This window comes from Kryptolebias marmoratus, linkage group LG11 (genome assembly GCF_001649575.2).
Source record: "Kryptolebias marmoratus isolate JLee-2015 linkage group LG11, ASM164957v2, whole genome shotgun sequence".
Lineage (NCBI taxonomy): Eukaryota > Metazoa > Chordata > Actinopteri > Cyprinodontiformes > Rivulidae > Kryptolebias > Kryptolebias marmoratus.
The window spans coordinates 20,514,392-20,536,167 of NC_051440.1; the positions used below are offsets into that span (position 1 = coordinate 20,514,392).

The following is a 21,776-nucleotide window of genomic DNA, read 5'->3' on the forward strand; positions in this document are numbered from 1 at the left end:
TAGTGGGTCATGAAACACTAACTCGGGGGTCCTCAGATAATTTCCAGATATTAGCTTACATTTAAAAATGATTCTTTATGATGTCTTTACATCATAATTGTCACAAAGGATAAAAACAGTTAATATATCATCATTATGTCCTTCTTTAGTTGGGTTATTACCAGTTTTTGTATATTTAACCAGCTTTTGTTTCGATCATATTGAGCTAAAATCTTTGGGAGCCACTGATTCAGGCTGTTGGAAAATGTGTTTTCAGAGGCAAGCTGGATGATCTTGTTAGTCTTTAAACAGATATTAGATTTATAAACTGCAGTGAGTGCGGCAGCAGAACCAGAACCACCGTCAGGCCTGTCAGGTGTGTGTGCTGCAGCTGGTGTTGTGAATCAGGCCGATGACACACACCTCCGATAAGCCGGCTATTTCACAACACCAGGGTGGCACCGCATCACTCCCGACGAGACTGGACCACCTCTCCAAGCTGCAAAGAAGGGGCCAACCTCTGCGAACTGGGTCAGAATAATGCTGCGTTTTATAAACTCATCACCAAAACCTTCCAGATGTGTTAATAAATAACATTCCCTTCTTGGTTTGGTCTTGTGTCATTTCAGCAAAGCGATGCAGCTGCAGAATCAAAACCGGGCATCAAGAAAATAAATCCTGTATAAAGTGAAGCTTATAATAATTTAACAGCTTGATTTTGTAATGAAACCCACTGACAGATCATTTTAAGTTACTTTATGAAGCCAAACCCTCAACAACTGTAGGTGGCATCAAGTTTTATAAATTATATTTTATAAATTTACACTGATCGATCATGTCTGCTTTCAGAAAGCTGTTTCTTCTTATATTTAGGAGTTTGTATTGATTGAGCGTAAGATCTGCAGCAGATCTGATGACATTTAAAAAGAAATCTTGTGTAACATGAAGTTATATCAGCTCAGAAAGGCTGTTCCACCGAGGCTTTTGGTTTTAACGTTTCAGGATTTAATATTTCAGATTTCACATAGTTTTCCTGTTTTTATTCTTCTGCACACTTTTTTACAACCATCTACTTCTGCATACTTTATGCTCGCCATCATATTTATTAAAACATTCTTCTCTTTCAGGAGAGAGTTGTTAGGACTTCCATATTTTATAATATATTGAACTTTATTTACATATTTTTCCCAAAGAAATGAGATCTTCTCTGAAATCAGCTTTATTTTATTTATTTTTTTTAATTACTTTTAGCTTTTACTACAGCTCCTTTTAGCTACCGTTCTGGACAATAAAAAAAATTATAATTCTGTCCTGAATTTCTTTATTTTTTGATGCTGGAGTGAAGTTAATAAAACACTGAGCCTCTTTCAGTTGATTATAGTGACATCTGGTGGAAAACTTGCAACATTGACTATAAAACTTTATTTATTGAATTAAAAACAAACAGTAGGTGAAACATGTCTGTTATGATTTCTGTAGAGAAACATAAAAATATAGAGCGATTTACATCAAAACTGGACTTTTATATGTGGATGTTTGGGCTCTGAAATGTCAGTAAGCTGTGAATATATAAGGTTCTTTAAGTGGTTTTAGATTATTTTATAAACTCAATAAATTATCTGATGTTAAAATTGAAAGTAGAAGCTTATAAATCAGAAATTTTCGGATCCTTTAGGTTTATAGTGCCCAGAAATGGCACCAAATTTAAGATTTATTAAATGAAAAAAGGATTTATTCACTCAACAAACTGATCCATTAAACCTTGTAAACAGAAGACTTTAATAATTCTTGACATGAGGGGAAACTTCCTGGTGTTTAATGAGCTGCTCTCAGGTGTTGCTGATTGCAGAGCTGCAGGTGTTGAAAACCTGCAGAGGGGAGGAGAGCTTCCCAATCGAGTCCCACATTTACTGAAATGAACCGAAAAGGCTTCGAGGTGAGTCCAGATACTAATTTAAGACGAGAACATTTGAACCTTTCCGTTCAGGCTGAGAGGTTTTTTTTGGAAAGATAAAAAAGAGCTCCTAAAATGTTAATGTTTACACTTTAATACAGCTGGTCCTTGTGTTTGTCCTCGGCTTCATGTGCACCAGAGTTGATGGTGAGGAGAATCTGCTTTAATTATATGATATGCAGTCGGTTTATTTGTTTTTTTGGGTGTTTAATTAACATTTTTCTGCAGGAATCTGCAGTGTGGAGCATTGTACCAACCCCACGACATGCGTCCTGTCTGAGGACCAGAAGAGCTGCAAGTGTGCCCCCGGGTTTTATTCTGACCTCTGTGACAAAAGTAGGCTTTTTATGCCTGATCTTACAATTATTCTCATTATACTGTCCTTTACCTGGAAGCAATCAGCTTGTCTCAACAAATTAGGGGTAAAAACTGCATCTTAAATGAAGATTTGAGTTAAAATCTTATAATTGTGGAGCTCAGAAGATGGTAGACTTCACTTAAATCACCTAAAAACTAAATTTATTATATTTAATTCCCTGTTTTGGTGCAGTAAAGGATCACAACTGATAGAATTTGTTTGTGGAGTTCAGAAGCTGGCGTTGGATTCTCTTTTAAGTGAAAGTTACAAAAATGATCATTTTATCAGTTTTGACTCCTTCAGTTCTTAAGGCTAAAACCAGGTAACTGTCCACAACAATCAACCGTTATTTGTCCTGTTATTATGAAATTAAAGCCCCAAAGATTTTAGTTTTATGATCCTGCTGCAGAATAAACTGAAGCCTTTAAATGGATTATATTTATTATTGATGTAAATCAATGTTTAACAGAAAGCTGCTTCCTCCCAGTTCGGAGCGAATGACCCCAAACTCAACCAACACAGCGCTGTGGGTTTATTTTTTAACTCTTTGTTGTTCATTTTAAAATCCTGGGATGTATGTGATCATGAATTTGTAATTTCCTAAACTCAAAAAACTCCCAAACATCAGATCTGAAGGAACGTTTAGTCAGTTTTCTGCCTTTTTTGTTTAAGAACTGATCAAATCTTTAGGCCCCAAACTGTCTTTGAATGTTTCTAAATCCTCCACCCTTTAACCCCTGGGGTCAAATTTATAAAAAAAGATAATTTTATTTTGGAAAACAGTCAAATCATTAAAATAACAATTGCTCAGTTCAGTGCTTTCTTCGTGTTGAGGAATAACTCTCAGCTAACACACCAAATCTGAGCTCAATGTTTGCAAAAATGACTGAGGCGTAGCTGAGGTCAGTTAGCTGTGGCAGCCATCTTGACTTTGATTCACTCCAAATGTTAATCAGTTGAAGTTTTACAGCCACTGATTATTTCGAGCAAATCTCACACAAACCGTTACACTACTGGTGATGAACATTTTTAAAAACGAAATTAAAAAAAGCTCCATGGTTTTACTTTTAAACACTCTTCATATCAGCTGGAGTTGAGTTAAAACTGGTCAACATTGCTAACATTTACCGCCTGCTGAGGATTGAGTTTCAGAAACATTAAATTTTGTATTTCCAGCACTGAAATCGGCTCCACTTTTACCTTCTACCTGTCTTGGGCTTGTTTTCAAACTGTAAAACTCTGATTTATCATCATTAAAGTCTGAAAAATAAAACTTAAAGCGCAACCCTACATGCTTTTTCTGTTCCAGTAAGTACTGAAGTCTAACCTTGAGCTCAGAAAAGTAAATTTGCAACCAGCTCAAGAAGCTGACAACCTTTTATTTCCCCAAATTTATTTATTTTTTGACAGGTGCCCAATTTAAAGTTATGTGCGGCAAAGACTACATGGCGATCAGAGCGACAGAGGACTTCTTCACGCATCTCAAAGTGCCGTTAAAGTCCCTCCATCTGCCCAACAAGTCGTGTCACGCTCAAAGAGAAGTTATTGACAATGTCTCATATTACATGTTCAAGATTTCCAAAGAGAAATATCTGACCTGTGGAGGCAAACCGTTCCAGGTACGGCTGCAGTGTCTTGTTTATTCTTAGGCTGTTTTTTTTTTTTTTTTTTTGGTTGACTTGTTTGGGTCTCCTTTTGCAGAAGAATTCAACCCACTTGTTATATTCTGTGGGTGTGCGATCGGAGCCTCAGGTTACTGGAAACATCGTCAGAGATCCGGTAATCAAGATGGACTTCACATGCATCTATCCGTACACCAGAAGAGTCAGCCTGCCTTTCCCAGTTGTCCCCATTTCCAGGTGAGAAATGATGAACGTGAACCACGAGATGTCACTTCAATCCTGTTCAGAGTTTCATTTTCACTTTTTTTCTCTCTCTCAGTGAGACGGTGATGCACATATCTGAAATGGATGCCACGATACGGATGTTGCTGTTTTCAGATGAAACTTACACGAAGGCCTACACCGTTACTCCAACCATCGAGCTCGGAGACAAGGTGGGTTCAAACCGGCCTCTTCCAGCTCGGGCCAAATGGGTTTAAGGAAACTATTTACATTTAACTGAATCGATAGAGAAGTCTTCAATGTTCGTCCACCAGAAGAGCAATCTGATTAAAGTATACCAAGCAAAGATGATGCAGAATATAAAGATTAAGACTTTAACTGCACAACTCCCAATAGTTGAAGCAATTAAAATTGTACTGTGTGGTTTGACTTCGTGATCCATCTGATCCGTTCAGCCTTTTGAAAGAAGAGTTAAGATATGGCCAATCGGCTTGGAGTAAAAAGAAACAGTTGAGCTGTATTTATCAAATCTCTGATCGGGTTTGTTTTGTGTTTCAGGTGTGCGTGGAGGTGGCTGTAACGGACCCTGCAGACTACTTCCTGCTGCGGGTCGACGAGTGTTGGGCCACTCAGACGCCCCAGCCGAACTCCACGGGGGGACTGGCTCACGTTCTGATTCGTAATGGGTCAGAAAAGCGTTTATTTTTTGTTGTGTGTCTCTTAGTTTTTTAAATTCATGAAACTCCTCACACCTCTTCCTTTCGTCACCTCTTCCTTTCGTCACCTCAGCTGCGTGGACGACTCCACAGTCTCCTTCCTCGACGTGAACGGGCTGAGGTCGGGACGAAACGGAGAGAGCCCCACCGTCCGCTACAGCTTCGACATGTTTCGCTTCATAACCGAACCTCATGAGCTTTACCTGCACTGCACCGTGCAGCTGTGTGAGCTGGACGACCACAAGTCCTGCCTGCCTGTGAGCTCTTTTGGATTAACTTTAGACCTGTGTGTGAACGAGAGTGAGGTGACAAGGTCAGAGGTCACAAAGGTGCAGGACTTCATGGAGTGAGGTGAAGAAGAGTCCAGGAAGGATGGAGTGGATGGAGAAAAGTTTCAGGAGGGATTTGTGACAATTGAGTGGCAGCAAAGGTCAAAGGAAAGGTTTACAGACAGTGGTGAGAGCAGCCATGTTGTTTGGTTTGGAGACAGAACAGGAAGTGTCAGAGCTGAAGATGTTGAGGTTCTCCTTGGGAGGGACGAGAATGGACAAGATTAGGAATGAGGACATCAGAGGTGCAGAACAGGTTGGAGGACTGGGAGATAAAGTTGGAGAGACTGAGATGGTTTGGACGTGCAGAGGAGGGACAGAAGGATGTTAGAGACGAAGAGGAGACATATGGATGCAGTTAGAGAGGACATGGAGGACAGAGTTAGATGGAGGAGGAGGACTCGCTGTTTCGACCCCTGAAAAGAAGCTGAGGGAGACTTTATTACAGTGTGCAACATTTTTAAGAAAAGCATCATTTGGAGTGTTTATTGGATGTACTGGTGTGCTTCTTTTTAAAAATGTCTTCACAGAACTGTAATTCAGTGAGTAAGAGAGAAGCGTTAAGGGAATATCCCCGCCAAGGTCTCCTGTCTTATGGACCCATCAAGATTGAAATGCCAGACAAACCTCAGTCCAGTGAGTTTTCCTCCCTTATGTCTCTTCATATTCCTGCCTGTGTATTATCAGTTATCGGCCTTTAGTTGCAGTTTTTTCTGTTTTCACTGTGATCTGAATGTTGCTGCGTTTTTGACATTTTTCCAGGCGTGTTGACGGCGGTGGTGCTGCCCGTGGCCGGTGTCTGGACTCTGTGCTTCTTTCTTGTCGTCCTCATCACTGTGGTGAAAGCGGGCAACAGGCGGATAGTAAAGATGGACGAGTTCTGAGGCCCACGCTGCTGCTGCTGGCAGCAATAATAAACTTTAACAAAGACTTTATACACGCTTTTTGTTCTTCTGCAGAGTTTGTCTTCAAGCAAATTTCCTTGTTGAGCTTTTACTAGAGCTTCTGAGGGCAAATGATTCTTCAAACTTTATCAGTTTAAATATTTAAAAAGGAAGTGTTTGGCATTTTAAATGAACCCATTTGTTTTTTTATTTTTATTTTTTATTATTTTTTGGTTTGTAATGGTCTAAAAGTGGAGCATCTTATTAAACTTTTGGCAGCTTCTTTTTAAACAGGAAGGGTGCAGATGGTAAGGAACTTATAAAAGTAAAACCAAATGACAGAAGGTTAAACTTGGGTCCCTCCGTTATGAATGACTTCAAACTGTCAAGTAAACAAAACGACTCTCAAGGTCTGAGGGTGATTTTTCTAAAGCATCAAAAACTTTGGATCAGTTTGACGGGAAACCTGCAGTTCTTTTAATGTTTAAGACACTTGTGCTCAAATTAAAAATGCACTGAATGTAACTAAGGTCTTTGTACGTACTTTAGTTGTCTGAATGTGTGTTTATCCAGGCTCATAAGTCTGATTCCTCCCATTTTTATTATTGCAATAATTCTAAATACTGTTAAGATGGCTTCTAATATTGACTTTGTTTTCGGAACAAAAATACACACCACTTCAACTTTCATGTTAATTTCGACACCACTGCATGTTCTCTTTAGTCTATCTTGTGCATCATGTTTAATGTTTGAGCTGATGGAGAAATGAGATTTAATTGTGATAGCAATTGTGAAGAAGTTATTATAAAAGCAAAAACTTGTGAGAACTAACCTCTGTTAAAAGCAATACAAAAAATGATAAACTAATAGGTGAAATGGAGTAAAATATAGATATAAATACTTAAAGAAAACTTAATGTTTTTATATTTTCTCAGGCTTTTTTTAGGGGAGCTGCAGTTCCCCGCCGCGGCCGGCAGAGGGCGCTCCCGCCCGGCGCGCTCCGGTGTGGGGCATCTTTTAAAGAGGGGAGGGAGTCTTCTTCATGGGAAATCATTGACAAATCATTCACGTTTGGGATCTGACACAAATAAGGGTGCTTTCGAGTGGCGTTTCCGTTCTTTTACAGCTTAAAGTGGCCTGATAACACCCCGGGCGAACTTTGACAGCAGTTTAAGACGTTTATGCAGCGACTAAAGAAACTTTCCGACGCTTCTGATTCCTCAGCTCGGATGTTTTTGTGGGTTTTTTTTGCAGCTGGATGGATTTCTAACAGCTCTGATTCTGCAGCTGGAAAGTCACCAAAAAAAACCAACTAAACTTCATGTGTGACAGAAACTGTGCCCTCAGTTCAGGGATGGATTAATGTCACGACTTTAGTGCAGAAAAACAAACAAAAGACCACTTGTTGCTGCGAGTAAATCAGGCTGCTCTTCTTCTTCATCAAACTTCATCTTCATCCCAGGAGGAAGATGGGATCTCGGCTCATTTTCATCACACTGTGTTTAGTTTCTCTGAGGTTCTGCAGGACGAGCGAAGAAGAAAGCATCAACGCCGAGGTACAGTGAAGTCTGCAACTGCTCATTAAGATGGTTTTTATACAACCCCAGATCTGTAAAATCAGGGGGTTGTGTAAAAATGGCAAGAAAAACATCATCTTGCTAAAATATGCAAGGCAAAAAAACCTGTTTAGAGTTTTCTGTATTGATGGAGAGGCACTAATGCACCCCCATACCATCAGAGAGGCAGGCTTTGATAACAGGCTGGCTCCTCCGTGGTTTGGACCCGTCTGACCTCAGATCAGTTCTCCTCTTTGCCTCTAAAATGCTCCTTTTTATCCCCACTCCGCTCACCGACCTGCTGCTAATTAACCTAATTAGCTCCTCCAGCTGTTTCTCTTACTTTTCTTTTACAGCCTTTTGTTGTCCCTGTCTGAACTTTTCCTTTTTTTAAAATTATTTGTTGCCATAAAATTCAGGGAAGATTCGACACAATCTGCTGACTTCCTCAGACTTTGAATGTTTGTTGTTGTATAATGTTTTAGTGCAGCGCCCTGAGATGAGCTTTTATTGTGAACTGGCGCTGAAAATACAGTTTCTATAGTTTAAATATCTGTGTTCACTTTGTTCCAAGGTGAATAAAATAAAGCTTTCTGAGCTCAGTAATCATTTTACACGACGTCCAAACCCTGTCAGAATTAGGGTTGTATTTTAACCCTAAAAAAGCATTTTAATAAATGTTTGTATGACTTTTTTAACATAAACTCAACTGTTACATGTTTATAGTTTATAACACATTTCAAATAATCTCTCCAATCAGATTTTAGTCTTTGAAAGTCGTCATCGCTCTGATTTTAAGTTATTTTGCAGATGCTTGATGGGACTTTACTTTAGAATGGAGCATCTGAAACTCCTGTTTTTGGTTCACTGTTTATTGACCTTTTTTTTTTCTTTTGGGTTTCTAGGAAGGTCTGTTGCTGCACGAGCTTTGTTGCATAATAACTGCTGTTTTATTTGAGTCCAGACATGAATCTCATCCAGAACAGGAAGGATGACAGGAAAAACTTCACAGATCACAACATAAAAAGAGGAAAACAAAAACAGCAGAACTACTGGCAACCTATCCAGTCATATGACTGCTGTTTAAGGATATTTCTCTATGATATAAATGCTTAAAATGAATAGTTTGTATTTATTTAACACAGTTATTCTTCTTTATTAACGTCTTTTTCATACTTTTAGGTTCTTCAGTGTTTGCTTGGTCGAGGCTTGTTTGGAAATACAGAAATAATGTTGAAGTTTTTGCTCTTTTTGTGTGTTTGATTCGTGTTCTGGTCCTCGCTCGTCTTCATGATGTGGATCCATCAAACTTCCTGATCCAGCTGCGTTAACGGCGTCTTCGAGGGAAGATCTTCACGCTCGGCAGATTCTTTCCCCCCCAGGAGCCGTCGTCCTGTTTTATCTGACTACGTGGCTCTGCGTCCTCATTATTTCTGTCAGCAAACATGAAACAAAGAGGAAAGTTTTCTCAGTGTTTAACCTCACCTTGTGTCCAACAGATTCATATAAAGTTTAACTATTGTGTAAAACTTCTTAGTTTCTGTCCTCCTTTTCTCGTCTGCCAGTGCAGGAATGTGTTCATGTTAATGCGAGCCATCTGGTTTATATCTCTTCTTCTTTTTATTTTTTTTTCTGTCAGTGCTTCACAAGCTCTCCAGCTATTAGACAGCAGTTTGTTTATAACCACGAGCCGAACGCAGCTGGTGTATGCAGCAGAAAAACACACACTCCAGTTTTTCGACTGCTCGACCTCAACGTGTTTGACGTTGGACTCTTTCCCCCCGCAGGCGTGGCTCCGTCAGTTCGGTTACCTGTCCCAGGCGAGCAGACAGATGTCCACCATGCATTCAGCGCAGATTTTATCCAAAGCCATCAGCGACATGCAGCGCTTCTACGGCCTGGAGGCGACCGGTGTGATGGACGCTGCCACTGTCGCGTAAGCTCACTCACACGCCGACAGCACACACAGTTTGTTTGCAGGCACCATGAAAGTGAATTTAAGGATCCTGTGAAGTGTTTGGGGTGATCATCATCCCCCCTGGTATGGATTCAAAGGAGACAAATATTTTGGTCGTGTCTCTGGATGATGCAAGGCAGCAAATCTCAGTGAAGTATTTTATTTCAGGGTATACTCTCTCTCCTCCTCCTCTCTCCTCATGGAAAGTAGAATGTCCAAAGGAGTAATTCAGATCCACGTGTGTCAAAATTTAATTCGCTGAGACGTGAATAAATTGTTCTGCAGCGAGTGAGTCCTCAACCTGCTGGAAACAAGACAAGATGAGTTAGAGCTGAGAGAAATAAACCTCCGGTGGTTTAATCAAAGCACACAAATAAAAAAGCTGATTTCTTATTTTATTAATGCAGGGATTAGGATTAACTGCAATGTAATCTTTATACAGTCCTCTGCAAAAGTCTTGAATTGTCTCGTTGTTGCTTGTTTGTCTGTTAGCGAAACATTTCATGATTTAGAAAGAAATCACCAGATGTACATCCAACCTTTGGAGACAGCCCAATTCAAGATGTCTGCCACAGCTAATTGACCTTAGTTTAAACTCTAAAGTCTGATGTGGTGGTAGCTGAGAGTCGTTCACAACACAAACTCACAAACAAAGATCTTTGTTTAAATCTATGACATGACATTCGTTCCTTCAAGGAATGATGAGTGACAGAGCAACTAAAGTCCAAATAAAAACGTTGAAAAACCTTCAGAAAGTCCGGAGAACCGTTCGTTAAAAGATGACAAGAAAGCCTGGCTGCTTAGGAGGAGAACGTTACGAAGTTGGGGATAAAAACGTCTTCTGGCAGAGTGTGTGTTTGTGTGTTTACAGGGCCATGCGTCGGCCTCGCTGTGGCCTCCCTGACAGGAAACCAGAGGAGCTGGTGGACGCGGCGCGGAGGAGGCGTTACGCTCTCACGGGGCAGCGGTGGGACAAAGACCGCGTCACCTACAGGTCTGAGACCAGGAATGAAATCGGCATTTGTAACGGAGTGTTTCCAGTTCCGCCTCGGATCAGCCGTGATCTGTCTGTTCCAGTTTAAGGAACGCTCACGACAAGCTGGGAACGCAGCGGGGCTCCGACGCCATCCGCAGGGCCTTCGACGTGTGGAGGCGGGTCACGCCGCTCGCCTTCGAGCAGCTGCCTGTGGGGAACAGCGTCAACGGCAGCCACCCAGAGGTCGGCGACATCTTCCTGCTGTTTGACTCTGGTTTCCATGGTGATATGTCCCCGTTTGACGGCGAGGGCGGGTCCCTGGCCCACGCCTACTATCCTGGACCAGGCATAGGTGGAGATGTACACTTTGACGCCAATGAGCCGTGGACGCTGGACAACGAGGACCCTAAAGGTCAGCGGGTTGACCGTTCTGTGATCCACTCTGTTGATGTTGTCGTCATATTTTAAGTGAAATGTTTATTGTCTGTTTGGGCAGGTCACTCATTATTTGTGTCAGTATTTGCAGAGTTTCTGCCAAAGATGAACATTTGCAGTTTTTATACTTTATTAGCTTGCTGCTGGTTCAGATTCATGTTTTAACGTGAACCAGGACTCTCTGACTGCTCTGGGTGTCTCCGCTCGTCCCTCAGGTATCGACTTCTTCCTGGTGGCGGTGCACGAGCTCGGTCACGCCCTGGGTCTGGAGCACTCCGATAACCCCAACGCCACGATGGCTCCCTTATATCGATGGATTAACACGGAGAACTTCACGCTGCACGAGGACGACGTCAGAGGAATACAGGACATATACGGTGAGAAGCATGCGGCGCTGCTCTGTATTTATAAACGGTAAAGAGTTCTTTTAAAGTCGCCAGAATTAAAACCGAAACTACGACCGGCTGCGGCTCAGCGGGTAAAGAAGATCATCCATTAATCTGAAGGTCAGGGGCTTCTCGAGCCCAGATGTTGAAGTGGTTTAGGACCTTCAGCATTCTCATTCAGACTCATTTGGTGCTATGACTTATGCTTTTCCAAATATATAACTTTATTTACAAATATTTTCCCCATAGAAATGCATGGAGATCCCTTCAGAAACACTGTTCTCTTTGAAATCTGCTCAAGAATACTTGCTTTGTTTTTGTCTTCTGCTGCTTTCAGCTTTCAGACAGTCTGTTGAGACTTTTAGCTTCTTGTTAACCTTTTGATAGTTTTAGTTTACTTCTGCTGCTTCTGCTGGTATTTGTAGCTTTAAGCTAGTTTTCTGCTTCCCCAGCCCTTCATCCCTCATTTTCACAGAAAATGCTGTTTTTCTAGTTACTTATTAGCTGTTTTGCTTTAATTTTGATGGCGCATAAAGAAATATTATCAGTCACAATAAGCAGTTAATGTTCACACAAACCTTACAATAAATTTAAAAAAAATCTTGTCACTATTTTAAACACGGCTCCTTATCAGGGACACACAAACAGGCCAGAGATCGTGATGGAAAAGAGCCGAAACGCAAAGTTTGAACGCCACTTTCCAGTGTTTCGGCTGAAAACCTCCGCAGTTTGAGCCCTAAAGGCCTCTGTAAGGTTGGGGGAGCAGCGTTTCCAGCTGTAGCTTCATGTTGATCACGTCGAATCACATCTGGATCTTTGTCAGAGGAAGACATGGAGACTTGAAAAGAAGCTCTGTGCTCATTAACATCTGCAGCAGAGGCAACAGAGGGCCTCACTCAGAGCAGCATGCTGTTATTTGTCCTCATCTCATCCGGGCTGAATGGAAGGCATTGTTAATGGACTTATTTGCGTCTTAACAAACACGCGTGTGTGTAGAAGTGTGTGCGTGTCTCAAAATAGTCTGTTTGTGCAGCGTATGGTTCAGCTGATGGCTTTGTGTTTGACACGATGAGGGTTTTCCTGAAGGTTCATGTTTGGATTTTAGCTGCGTTTTATTGTTGTTTGGTTTTTGTCACAGTTTGCAGCTCCACGCCCACAGAGTTCTGCTGAAGTAGATGTTTAACAAACGACTTGTAGGTTCGCTGCTGTCAGCGCTGCGAGGTAAACATACAGTAGTTTCCCTTTTCTTAAACAGATCTGAAGCGCCGTGTGGGAGGAAAAATCCCAGATTTTTTTACGAGGCGGAACTTCAGATGATTCAGACTGACGAAGCTGAACCTTTGGGTTCTTTGGAAGAAGTTTTACATTTATTTGAAACAGGAACGGTGCATAAAAAAATGTTTAAAAGCACGTAAGCCTCAAAGTCAGGAGCTGATTTGCAGACTTAGTCCTTTGTTTGGCTTGTTTTCATAAAACTTATAGTTTCTGGGATAAAAGAATGTGTTTTGGTTTCTGTTATCAGCCTGTTTTTAACACTGATCCTCAGCCCTCATTTTATTCACAACACTAAACAGCAGAGAGGCAGAGAGCAGCTGAATAACGGGAAGCATTAAACAGAGCCAGCTTCAGGGCCCGAGTTCGTGTTTCGGGTTTCCCGCTCCCATTTGTTTTTATTTTAGCAACTGGAGAAAAACATACACTGCACAAATCAAATATTAGTCCCAGTCTTATTTTCTAATTTGATCAACATGTCCCCGTCTTTTGTGCGGAGAGACCCTGACCCACTTCTGCTCCGGCCACGTGACCCGTTCCTTTTATGCAGCGGTGAAAATAGCCAACTGTCACCATCCGTCCCCTGGGAAACGTCCTGCCAGTTCAGTTTATGCTTTTTATTGCGTGTGAAACGGTGTCAAACACAGATTCTAACCCTCCAATGATCGTTTTAGCTGCAAAAGAAGGATTTGAACAGTCTTACAGAATTCACTGAGTGTTTAAATCCTGCAGAGGCTGAAAGTTTCCCCTCACTGATGACCACCGTTGGCCCTCCTTCTAATCTCTGCAGTATTTTTGTCTCGGTGAAACATGAAGCTTTTTCAGCCCCATCAGCTGGCCGCGCAGGTTACATAACTGCCTGTGTCTGCGTGTTTTCTTCTCTTAGCAACAAGCGGGGCCAATTTATTTTTTTTAAGAATCGTAGGAGCCGCAGCAAAGTGAGTTAAAGCGAGTTAAATGAACTTAAAGCCCCCCGCCTGCAGAAAGGAGCACTGGGTTAACGTTTATAGAGAGGATATTGTTTGGCAAAGAGACAATCTGCCAGGGTTAATATATTCACTGAGATAAAGGCTGTTTACCACCTTAGAGGATAAAACTAATTCTTAAACCCTGAGGAGACCCTAACCCCTCAACCTCTTTTAAAAACATCTGGAGGCTTAGAAAAAGTGAAGGAAGCAATGTGTAAAGACGTAGGAAAACGGCGTTTGAGTAAGGATCTGATCAGACACTGAGCTGCGCTCAAAGATCATGTTTGATTATCAAAGTGAAGTTGCATTCAGTGGATTTCTATGGGGAAATGTTTTGTAAATGAAGTTAAATAATTCAAAAAGTCTAAAAATGACAAATACTAAATGTCAAAACACACTTTTCCCAATCAAGCTGAACGTTTCGTTACATGAACAGTTCAAAAATAGCACAAAAGTATTCAGAAGTAGTTTGGATAAAACGTTCAGAGGAAACTACAGAGTAAATGCTGACTCAGCATCCAAACAACAAGATCCTCATTTATTATCTTAATCTAAAAATTCCTTCCATCTTTTTTCTCCTCAGGTCCTCCTCTGATTCCCGACGCTCCGTCCACCTCTCCTCCCACCCCTGATGATGAACCCAACCATGTCTCCCCCTCTGCTCCTGAGGACGAACCCTCGTCCTCACCCCCCACCTCCTCCCCTCCCAAACCGTCTGACCCGACTGAGGGCGTCCCGGATCCCGCAAGCCCGTCCGTTCCAACTGCTTACCCCACCTCCCCCACCTCCCGAGCTCAGCCGGAACCCGTCACCCCACCTGTAAGAAAAGACATCCCGCCTCCCCCCAGGCCTCCCAAACTACCGGACAACCAGCGCCCCGACATTTGCGACGGAGACTTTGACACGGTGACCTTGTTGAGGGGGGAGATGTTCGTTTTCAAGGTGAGGAAACGACTCAGAGCTCACGCAGAAAAGACCAGAAACGACCAGGCTACAAAAGAGTCAATATGGTAACCGGTTCTCTTTCAGGGATGCTGGTTCTGGCGCGTTCGGAGGAACAGGGTCCTGGATAACTACCCCATGCCCATATCCGTCTTCTGGACGGGTCTCCCGAGTGACATTGATGCAGCCTACGAACGACACGATGGCAAATTTGTCTTCTTTAAAGGTATTCCCAGTGCAGTACAGCTTATATAACAGCTCACATGCTGACAGCATATGTGGCGTCTTCCATTGATATCTTAGAAGCACAACACATTTTTTAAATTAAGTTTAGCCGCTTGATAAAGGAAGCAGTGCCTGGCTGGTCTGCTCTTCCTGCTTTTCCTTCACCGGGGCCAGAATGGAAAAGTTTGAGCTGGTTGGCTGAAAGGAAACAGTGCAAACGCAGCATTTCTTTCACCTCCCAGCTCGATTTATGAGGAATTGAACACGCACACACGCACACAGAGAAATGTTTATACCAAAAAAGAAAGTTCACCCTTCAGCCAGATGATTCACAGTTGAAACCTTCGGACTATCTGGCTGCAGATGGAGCGCCGGTTGTGCGATTGTGCGTCTCTGCATCGATGCGTTGGTGTGTTTGAGCGTCCTGAGCAAGGCGTCTGCAGCGTGGCGGCTGTTGTTGGCCCCAGAAACGCTCCAGCTGAGCCCCAGAAGGCCCCCAGAGAAAGTTGGAGGATTGCATCAGCCTCCTTTCTCTCCAAAATGTAAAACAGCTGTCGTGCTTTTTCCTTTTCACACAGGGACTCTGGTGATTCAATACAAATATTGATACAAATATACACTTATAAAGTTGTGTGTTCTGTTTTTGGTGTTTTTGGTTGATTTTTAAGGAGCAAGTTGTAATTTTTCACATCTTCTTGTGCATCAAAACTCATGAGTTTCTGGATTTTATTAATCAGAAGAAAAACGATGGGGTCTCTGCTCATCAGTCTGTCTTTTCATTTTTACCTCCAGAGTTTCCTGATATTTAATCCTCTCTTCTATCTTTGAGTAAATCTGTCCCTGCTGGCTGCGGTGCAGCTGAGCCAAAGCCCATAAACTGAACACAAACTGGGTAGATGTTGATATCATAAGTTCACCAATGTTCAGAGCCATTTCAGTTGGGTTTTTGTGGAGTTATCCCTTGCTTTTTGCTTAGTTACTTAACAGACACAGAATAAGAGAAATAAAGGCACTTGTATGGTGATTAGTGAGTTCTCGGAGCTCAGTGTCGGAGCAAAGACTGAAGATTTGAACCTTCAAAGATCTACAGTTCGCTGACAGCCGGCAGCTGACCTCTACACAGCTTCACTGTGGATTTATCATCAACTCTGTGTTTAATTAGCTCAGTAAATGTAGGAAAATCACCTAAAAATGTCTCAAAAGGTTTGCGATAGACAAGCAATCGGCTTCAACAGGAGGAGATCTTGGAAAGACTGGGCGATGCATACCTTTCACTGTTTTCCTCCCCAATCCTGCATGTTTTAGATGTTTCTCTGCTCTTCAGCAGGTCTTCGTTGTGCAGAAACCTGTTAATCGCTCAGTTATTCAGATCTGGTGTGTCAAAGCAGAAAAACGACAAATTCCACGTTCTTTCTTTTTTTTTTTTATCTCACCTGCCTCTTTTGTCAGCTTTTCTTCACTAATTCATCCTGTCTTGTATTTCCCCTTGCTTATAAATTCAGGGATGCTTTGTTCTAATGTCTTCTTAGAGAAGTAAATGTCCCCCCATGTCCCCCTGTCCTTGCAGATGACAGATACTGGTTGTTCAGGGAGGCTGATGTGCTGCCGGGGTACCCACAGCCGCTCTATCACTACGGACGAGGGATTCCTACGCACAAGATTGATACCGCTATCTGGTGGGAGCCCAATGGACACACATATTTCTTCACAGAAGACAGGTGTAGTACAAAAGGCGAAATATGAAGCGGGAGCGAAAGCGTTCAGCCTAATTCATCAGTGCCCTGCGCCCTGATCTGTTTGTGTGCAGGTACTGGCGGTACAACGAGGACACCCGGACTGCAGACCGAGACTTTCCCAAACCAATCAGCAGATGGGGCAAGATTCCTTCCTCCCCCAAAGGAGCCTTCCTCAGTGACGACGGATGTATGTAAACAGTCGAAACATCACAAAAGCGTCTGTTTATGAGATCGTGTAGCAGAAATCTGTACATTTAGTGTTGGAAGCAGGGGGAAAACGGTGGGAGGGACAGAATGGAAAGTCAGCCGGGTGAAATGCACCGGAGACTGGTTAGGCTGAAGCAAGCGGAGCGGAGAGAAGGGTGAGGGGGTGACAAGGAGAGAATAAGGAGGAATGAGAGCTCTGGTTTGAGGGTTGGCCTGTCCTTCCTTTGGAAATTAGATTTGTGGCAGAGCAGCTCGAAACGCACTCAGTCAGATCTGATCTCCACCCAAACGAGCCGAACGTTTCTGCAGGCAGCCAGCTTTACGGGTGGGAATCCTACTCTGGAAAAAATGCGTGCGGTTCTTCGCTTCGTTCTCCCAATTAGAGTATGAAATCAGTACATCATATAGATTTATCGCTTTATTTGACATTTTTATAGTTTCATTTATAAATGTATAACGCAAGGCCTTTACGTTAAAAAGTATCTTTTGCAGAATGTGGGAAAGTTGCCTCCAGGAAGACGTCCTGAGTCTGCTCTTTGTTTGCACGAAAACTAAATGTAGCTTTACGCTGTCAAGACTCCTCTTATAGTAAATGAGGACATTTTTAATAATAGAAAAAAAATCTGTATTGCAAAATAAAAAGTAACTTAAAATGAATGTTTCTTTTTTTTAAATCTGTTTATGAGCAGTCAGGATTTTACCTGCAGCAGAAAATGGAACGATCTTTGGAGATTTAGGAAGAAAAGTTTAATGTTGGCATTAAGCTAACAGCTCCTCGGAGCAGGGATTTCTACGGTGGCCCTGAAGTGCAAACCACAACAACAAATTTAAAAAAACAGAACAACATCAATCTACCAGAGGAGGTAGGTACCATGGGAAACACGAGACATCGCTGATTGGACGACAGAGAAGTTTTTCTGCCTGTAGCGTGTTTTTGAAACGCTTCCGGTGACCCAAACGTAGCTGTAGCTGCCGCTGTCCAAGAGTATTTTGAGTCAGGACATCTATACGAGGTGATGCTAAACATGCGCAGGATTAATCACGAAATTTCAGTTTCAAAAGCCAAACGGCGCCGTCGTCCAATCAGCGACGGCTCGTGTTTCCCTCTGGTACCTACCTCCTCCGGTTGGTTGAAGTAGTTGTGTTTAGTGACTTGTTGATGTGGTTTGCACTTCACTATCTAAAACACTCGTCTAATAAAATATTGAACTGAAATAACTAAAATATACAAAAATTTACTTCTTTGATGTGTTTTTAAACTGATGCAAACTGTTTATTTAGTGTTAAAATTGAGGATTTTCAGATTTATATTAATGCAATGAGCTGCTGCAATAAACAGTCTGCAAAAATCATAGTGTTTTAAAAAATATTTGACAATGATTGATTGATTGACCTTTATTTAACCAGGACAGTTAGTTGAGAACAAACTCATTTTCAATCACAACCTGGCAGCAAAAACAAAAGGGAAAGACAACAGAAGGATAACAATGTTTTAAACTTCTTTCTGATGTAAAGTTGACCCATTATTGATCGTGATATGCTCTCTTTAATGCTGAATATATGCTGTCGTTCTCATGCATCTTCTTCTCTTGCAGCCTACACTTATTTCTACAAAGGTTCCAACTACTGGAGGTTCGACAACCACAGATCCGAGGCAGACAAAGGCTACCCTCGCTCCATCCTGAAGGACTTCATGGGCTGTGTGGGGGTCCCTGAGCCAAAGCTGGACCCAGATCCTGAGGAGAAGCCTGAGGAGAAACCAGTCAAGCCTTCAGACCGAGGTGAAGATGAGCATAAAGAGCCGGACAAGGACGAGGACGAGGACAAGGACAGTAAGCCTGACATCACAGAGGAAGAGGAGGTGAATGTGGTCGTGACTGTGGCTGACAGTGAATCAAAGGTCATGACCCTGATCATGGTGACAGTTCCTTTGGTGCTCATCTTGTGCATCCTCATCCTGATCTACGTGATCCTCCGGACTCTGCAGAACAAAGAGACGCCGAGGGCCTTGGTTCACTGCAAGCGCTCGCTGCAGGAGTGGGTGTGACGCGTTGACAGAAAGAGCGCACAGGTATCCATCGTTTCTGTTGAACGTGTGCGCAGGTTTCAGAAAGCTGACAGGTTACCTCAGCTCTTCGGCCCCTGTTACTCATCGTGAGATGCTTTTTAGTGCTGGAGTATTGAGGTCAGTGCCTGTGGAGCAACAGTTTCCTTCCTTCTGGCCTTGATTGGAGCTCTGCCAGGATCTTTTCTCTGTGCCTTTCAAAACGTCTAGAATAGTGCCTGTGTTTTAAAAAAATACACATTACAACCCATTTGTAGTCACTTTGAGAGTGTACTGTAAAATACACAGGAGACCCTTCAGCTGAAATAACTCTTTTCTATCAGTTTTAGCGATTTGAGTGATTTAGTTGTAGAATAAGTGCAGACAGAGTCAGTAGAGCACATACGTTACACAGAAGAGCTCAAGGTTTTTACATCTTGACTGAAATGCTTAAACTAATCCTGATGTGTTTTTGTTTTATTTCTGTGTAGAGCAGGTTATTTGCACTTTTCCCGTCTTTGTTTTGCTTGACTGCAGTTGTGTGTGTTTGCGAAGTGAAGCTCCGACTAGCACAGGAATGTTGGACAGCTGCGTGTCCACGACCGCCTGTTTCCCACTGAGCCCTTTGTGTCCCCCCCCTCCTCCCCCGTCCTCACGCTCTCTTCAACACACGATCCACGATCAAATTATGTCAATATTAAAGGAATTCATACGGCTCGCTCCCTTTCAGTGCAGAGTTTCAAACTTCTCAGCATCTTAGTCAACGCTGTCAGCGCTTGGGAGATGTGTTGGGGACGACTGTCAGCTACCACCACACCAAACCTTGGCTCAATATCTGTAAAGTTTACTGAGGCATAGCCACTTTTATGTAGGCTAAGGTTGGTTAGCTGCGGTGGCCATCTTGACTTGGGTAGATGTACACCTAATGATCACTTTCTGAGAGTTTCATTAAAATCCGTTTTCTGGTTCATGAGATATTTTGCTGACAGGGCAGACGCGGGCCTCGATCTGTGCTCGTTTATGCATACATGTCCACAAACGCAGACACATGAACCACTTGTTGAGGGTTTTTTTTTTCGTGCACAGACACGCTGGCTCCAGTCCCCCCTCCTCCCACCACAGCCACGCTAACTGCTCGGCTTGCAGCACTAGAAACACAATCCCAGAGGAGGCATATTGATATACGACCGGTGCCAGTGCTGGGAATTATTCACTTTTTATGAGAGGAATGTTGTGGCGCTTTACAAATTTCTGCCATGTTGTTAAAAAAAAAAGAAGTGGCAACTTGAGGTTTTTTTTGATTTCCTCTCATTTATTCATCTTAAGGTAAATAGATCTGGAGCTAATTGTAAATAAAAGGGAGAAGCCTGCAGGCTGCAGCAGAACAGGTCGAGGTCTGGTGTCGATTAAATCCACATGATGGAGGAGGAGGAGGAGGAGGAGGGATGTTAAAGCTTGACTGGAGGAGAGAGGGGTAAAGAAAGAAGAGAAGGAGGTTCACGTAGAGGAGGGAGAAGCAGCTTTTCTTTTCCATTATTCTGTGGAAAAGGAGGAGCGAGGGAAGGAAGGAAGGATGGAAGGATTTTGAGGAGGGGCAATGCTGGCGTTGCACTTCCTGACCTAGATCGAGCCTCTGACTCCTCTCCTCCCCGCTGCTCCTCTCATGTCTGTATCTCTCGCCTCCATCTTTTTTCTTCTCGCAGTTTTTCAGTTTCGCCGCCTTTACTTCGTGCACTCGAGCGTTCCCACATGTATTCATTTTGTCCTCCGCTCTGGTGGAAAATCTGCTCCAGCAGTTATCAGATAATAGATGCACAGAAACATCTGCCGGATGTCGTGTTTCTCTGTAGGACATTCCACTCCGTGAATCTTGTCTTTTTAAAACATTTTTACAGCTGTTAACCTTTTTCCACGTGTTTTTAAAACCAGTTCCTTTTGGTTTGTAGTTTTTTGTACATTTAGTTTCTTCAGGTTTTCTGTAAAAAACAACAGTAGATTATTATAACGATGTTGATGCATGCAGGGCATGTTGTGTAAGCACTCTGTGTGGAGGACATTAAAGGTTTCACAATAAAACTCACAGCTAAAAAAGCAGCACCAGTCGTTTTTTGTTTTGTGCCGATTGAAGTTTCGATTCTACTTTTGACCACAAGAGGGAGGTTTTGCTTCACAAATATTTAAAAATAACTTGAACATTTATAACAGAATTAAAATAAAATCAAAAAGGCCAAAAACTTTAAGTTATGATGCAAAAGTATTTAAAAAGTACTCTTATGGTGGTTTATCAATAACAAAAACAAATCACAAAGTGGTAAAAATAATAGCTTTTTATTAGAAATTAATACAAAAACACATAATTTCAATAAATTGACATATCTGTCCTGCAGTCAGATTTGCCTCACAGAAAACTGAGACCAAAAAAATAATATTAGTCGGCTGTAAACTTGGTGGAAACGAGACGTTTCTGTAAGTTTAAAGGTCTCTGCAAACAATAAAATCAAACATGATAAAGGTTATTCTCAACCATAAAATGGTGCAGTTTGAAGGAGTTCACTCCAGGAGTTTACCAGATATGTTGTTATAAAATCCTGAAATGCAGGTATGCACTCAGTGTAAACAAAGCACTTTTATCAGCTTACTTTACTCCACTAATCTGAGCATAAATATATAAAAATGGTCTGACTTCTTCATCCAAACGGCTCTTTCAAGTTGACCTATTTCAGGCTCTTCAGCTCTTTTCGTAGGTAAAGAAATTAATGTGGTTGTTGGCAAAAATTCACAAGTTTTGCGTCAACGTGAGAAAAAGTGGCTTTGATTAGAGTACCTTTAATCATTTCCTCTCAATCAAGAGTAGTGATTCTGATCACGCTTGTTTAAAATAATCAGGCCTTTATGTGATTTTCTTTGTCTTCTGCTTGTCTTTACGTCATAAATAATCAGGATTAACCTCCATCTTTACGCCTGTACCCACATTTTCTTTCACCTCCTTCTGCTTTAATTTGAATGTC

At 42.1% G+C, this 21,776-nt stretch overlaps 2 protein-coding genes across 2 annotated transcripts; both read left to right on the forward strand.

Moving 5' to 3' along the window:
- Positions 1–1,815: 1,815 nt before the first annotated feature.
- zpd (zona pellucida glycoprotein d) lies at positions 1,816–6,115 on the forward strand. The gene is made up of 10 exons (XM_017418933.3): positions 1,816–1,915; positions 2,035–2,080; positions 2,162–2,269; positions 3,702–3,910; positions 3,993–4,150; positions 4,233–4,347; positions 4,694–4,821; positions 4,925–5,108; positions 5,711–5,816; positions 5,943–6,115. The coding sequence occupies exons 1-10, from the start codon at positions 1,895–1,897 to the stop codon at positions 6,062–6,064; spliced, it is 1,197 nt and encodes a 398-aa protein (XP_017274422.1). The 5' UTR covers positions 1,816–1,894; the 3' UTR covers positions 6,065–6,115.
- A 1,003-nt stretch (positions 6,116–7,118) lies between these two features.
- On the forward strand, positions 7,119–20,862 carry mmp15a (matrix metallopeptidase 15a). The gene is made up of 10 exons (XM_017419078.3): positions 7,119–7,620; positions 9,408–9,556; positions 10,449–10,571; positions 10,655–10,965; positions 11,204–11,365; positions 14,198–14,556; positions 14,644–14,782; positions 16,349–16,499; positions 16,589–16,704; positions 18,320–20,862. Exons 1-10 carry the CDS (start codon positions 7,534–7,536, stop codon positions 18,769–18,771), a joined length of 2,049 nt encoding a protein of 682 aa, XP_017274567.1. The 5' UTR covers positions 7,119–7,533; the 3' UTR covers positions 18,772–20,862.
- The last annotated feature ends 914 nt before the right edge of the window (positions 20,863–21,776 follow it).

Coding starts and splice junctions, on each gene's coding strand:
- zpd (XM_017418933.3), top strand. CDS start 1,895: ATGAACCGAAAAGGCTTCGAG. Junction 2,081..2,161: donor CATGTGCACCAGAGTTGATG/GTGAGGAGAATC, acceptor ATTTTTCTGCAG/GAATCTGCAGTGTGGAGCAT. Junction 4,348..4,693: donor CCATCGAGCTCGGAGACAAG/GTGGGTTCAAAC, acceptor TTTGTGTTTCAG/GTGTGCGTGGAGGTGGCTGT.
- mmp15a (XM_017419078.3), top strand. CDS start 7,534: ATGGGATCTCGGCTCATTTTCATCACACTGTGTTTAGTTTCTCTGAGG. Junction 14,783..16,348: donor CAAATTTGTCTTCTTTAAAG/GTATTCCCAGTG, acceptor CTGTCCTTGCAG/ATGACAGATACTGGTTGTTC. Junction 16,500..16,588: donor TATTTCTTCACAGAAGACAG/GTGTAGTACAAA, acceptor GTTTGTGTGCAG/GTACTGGCGGTACAACGAGG.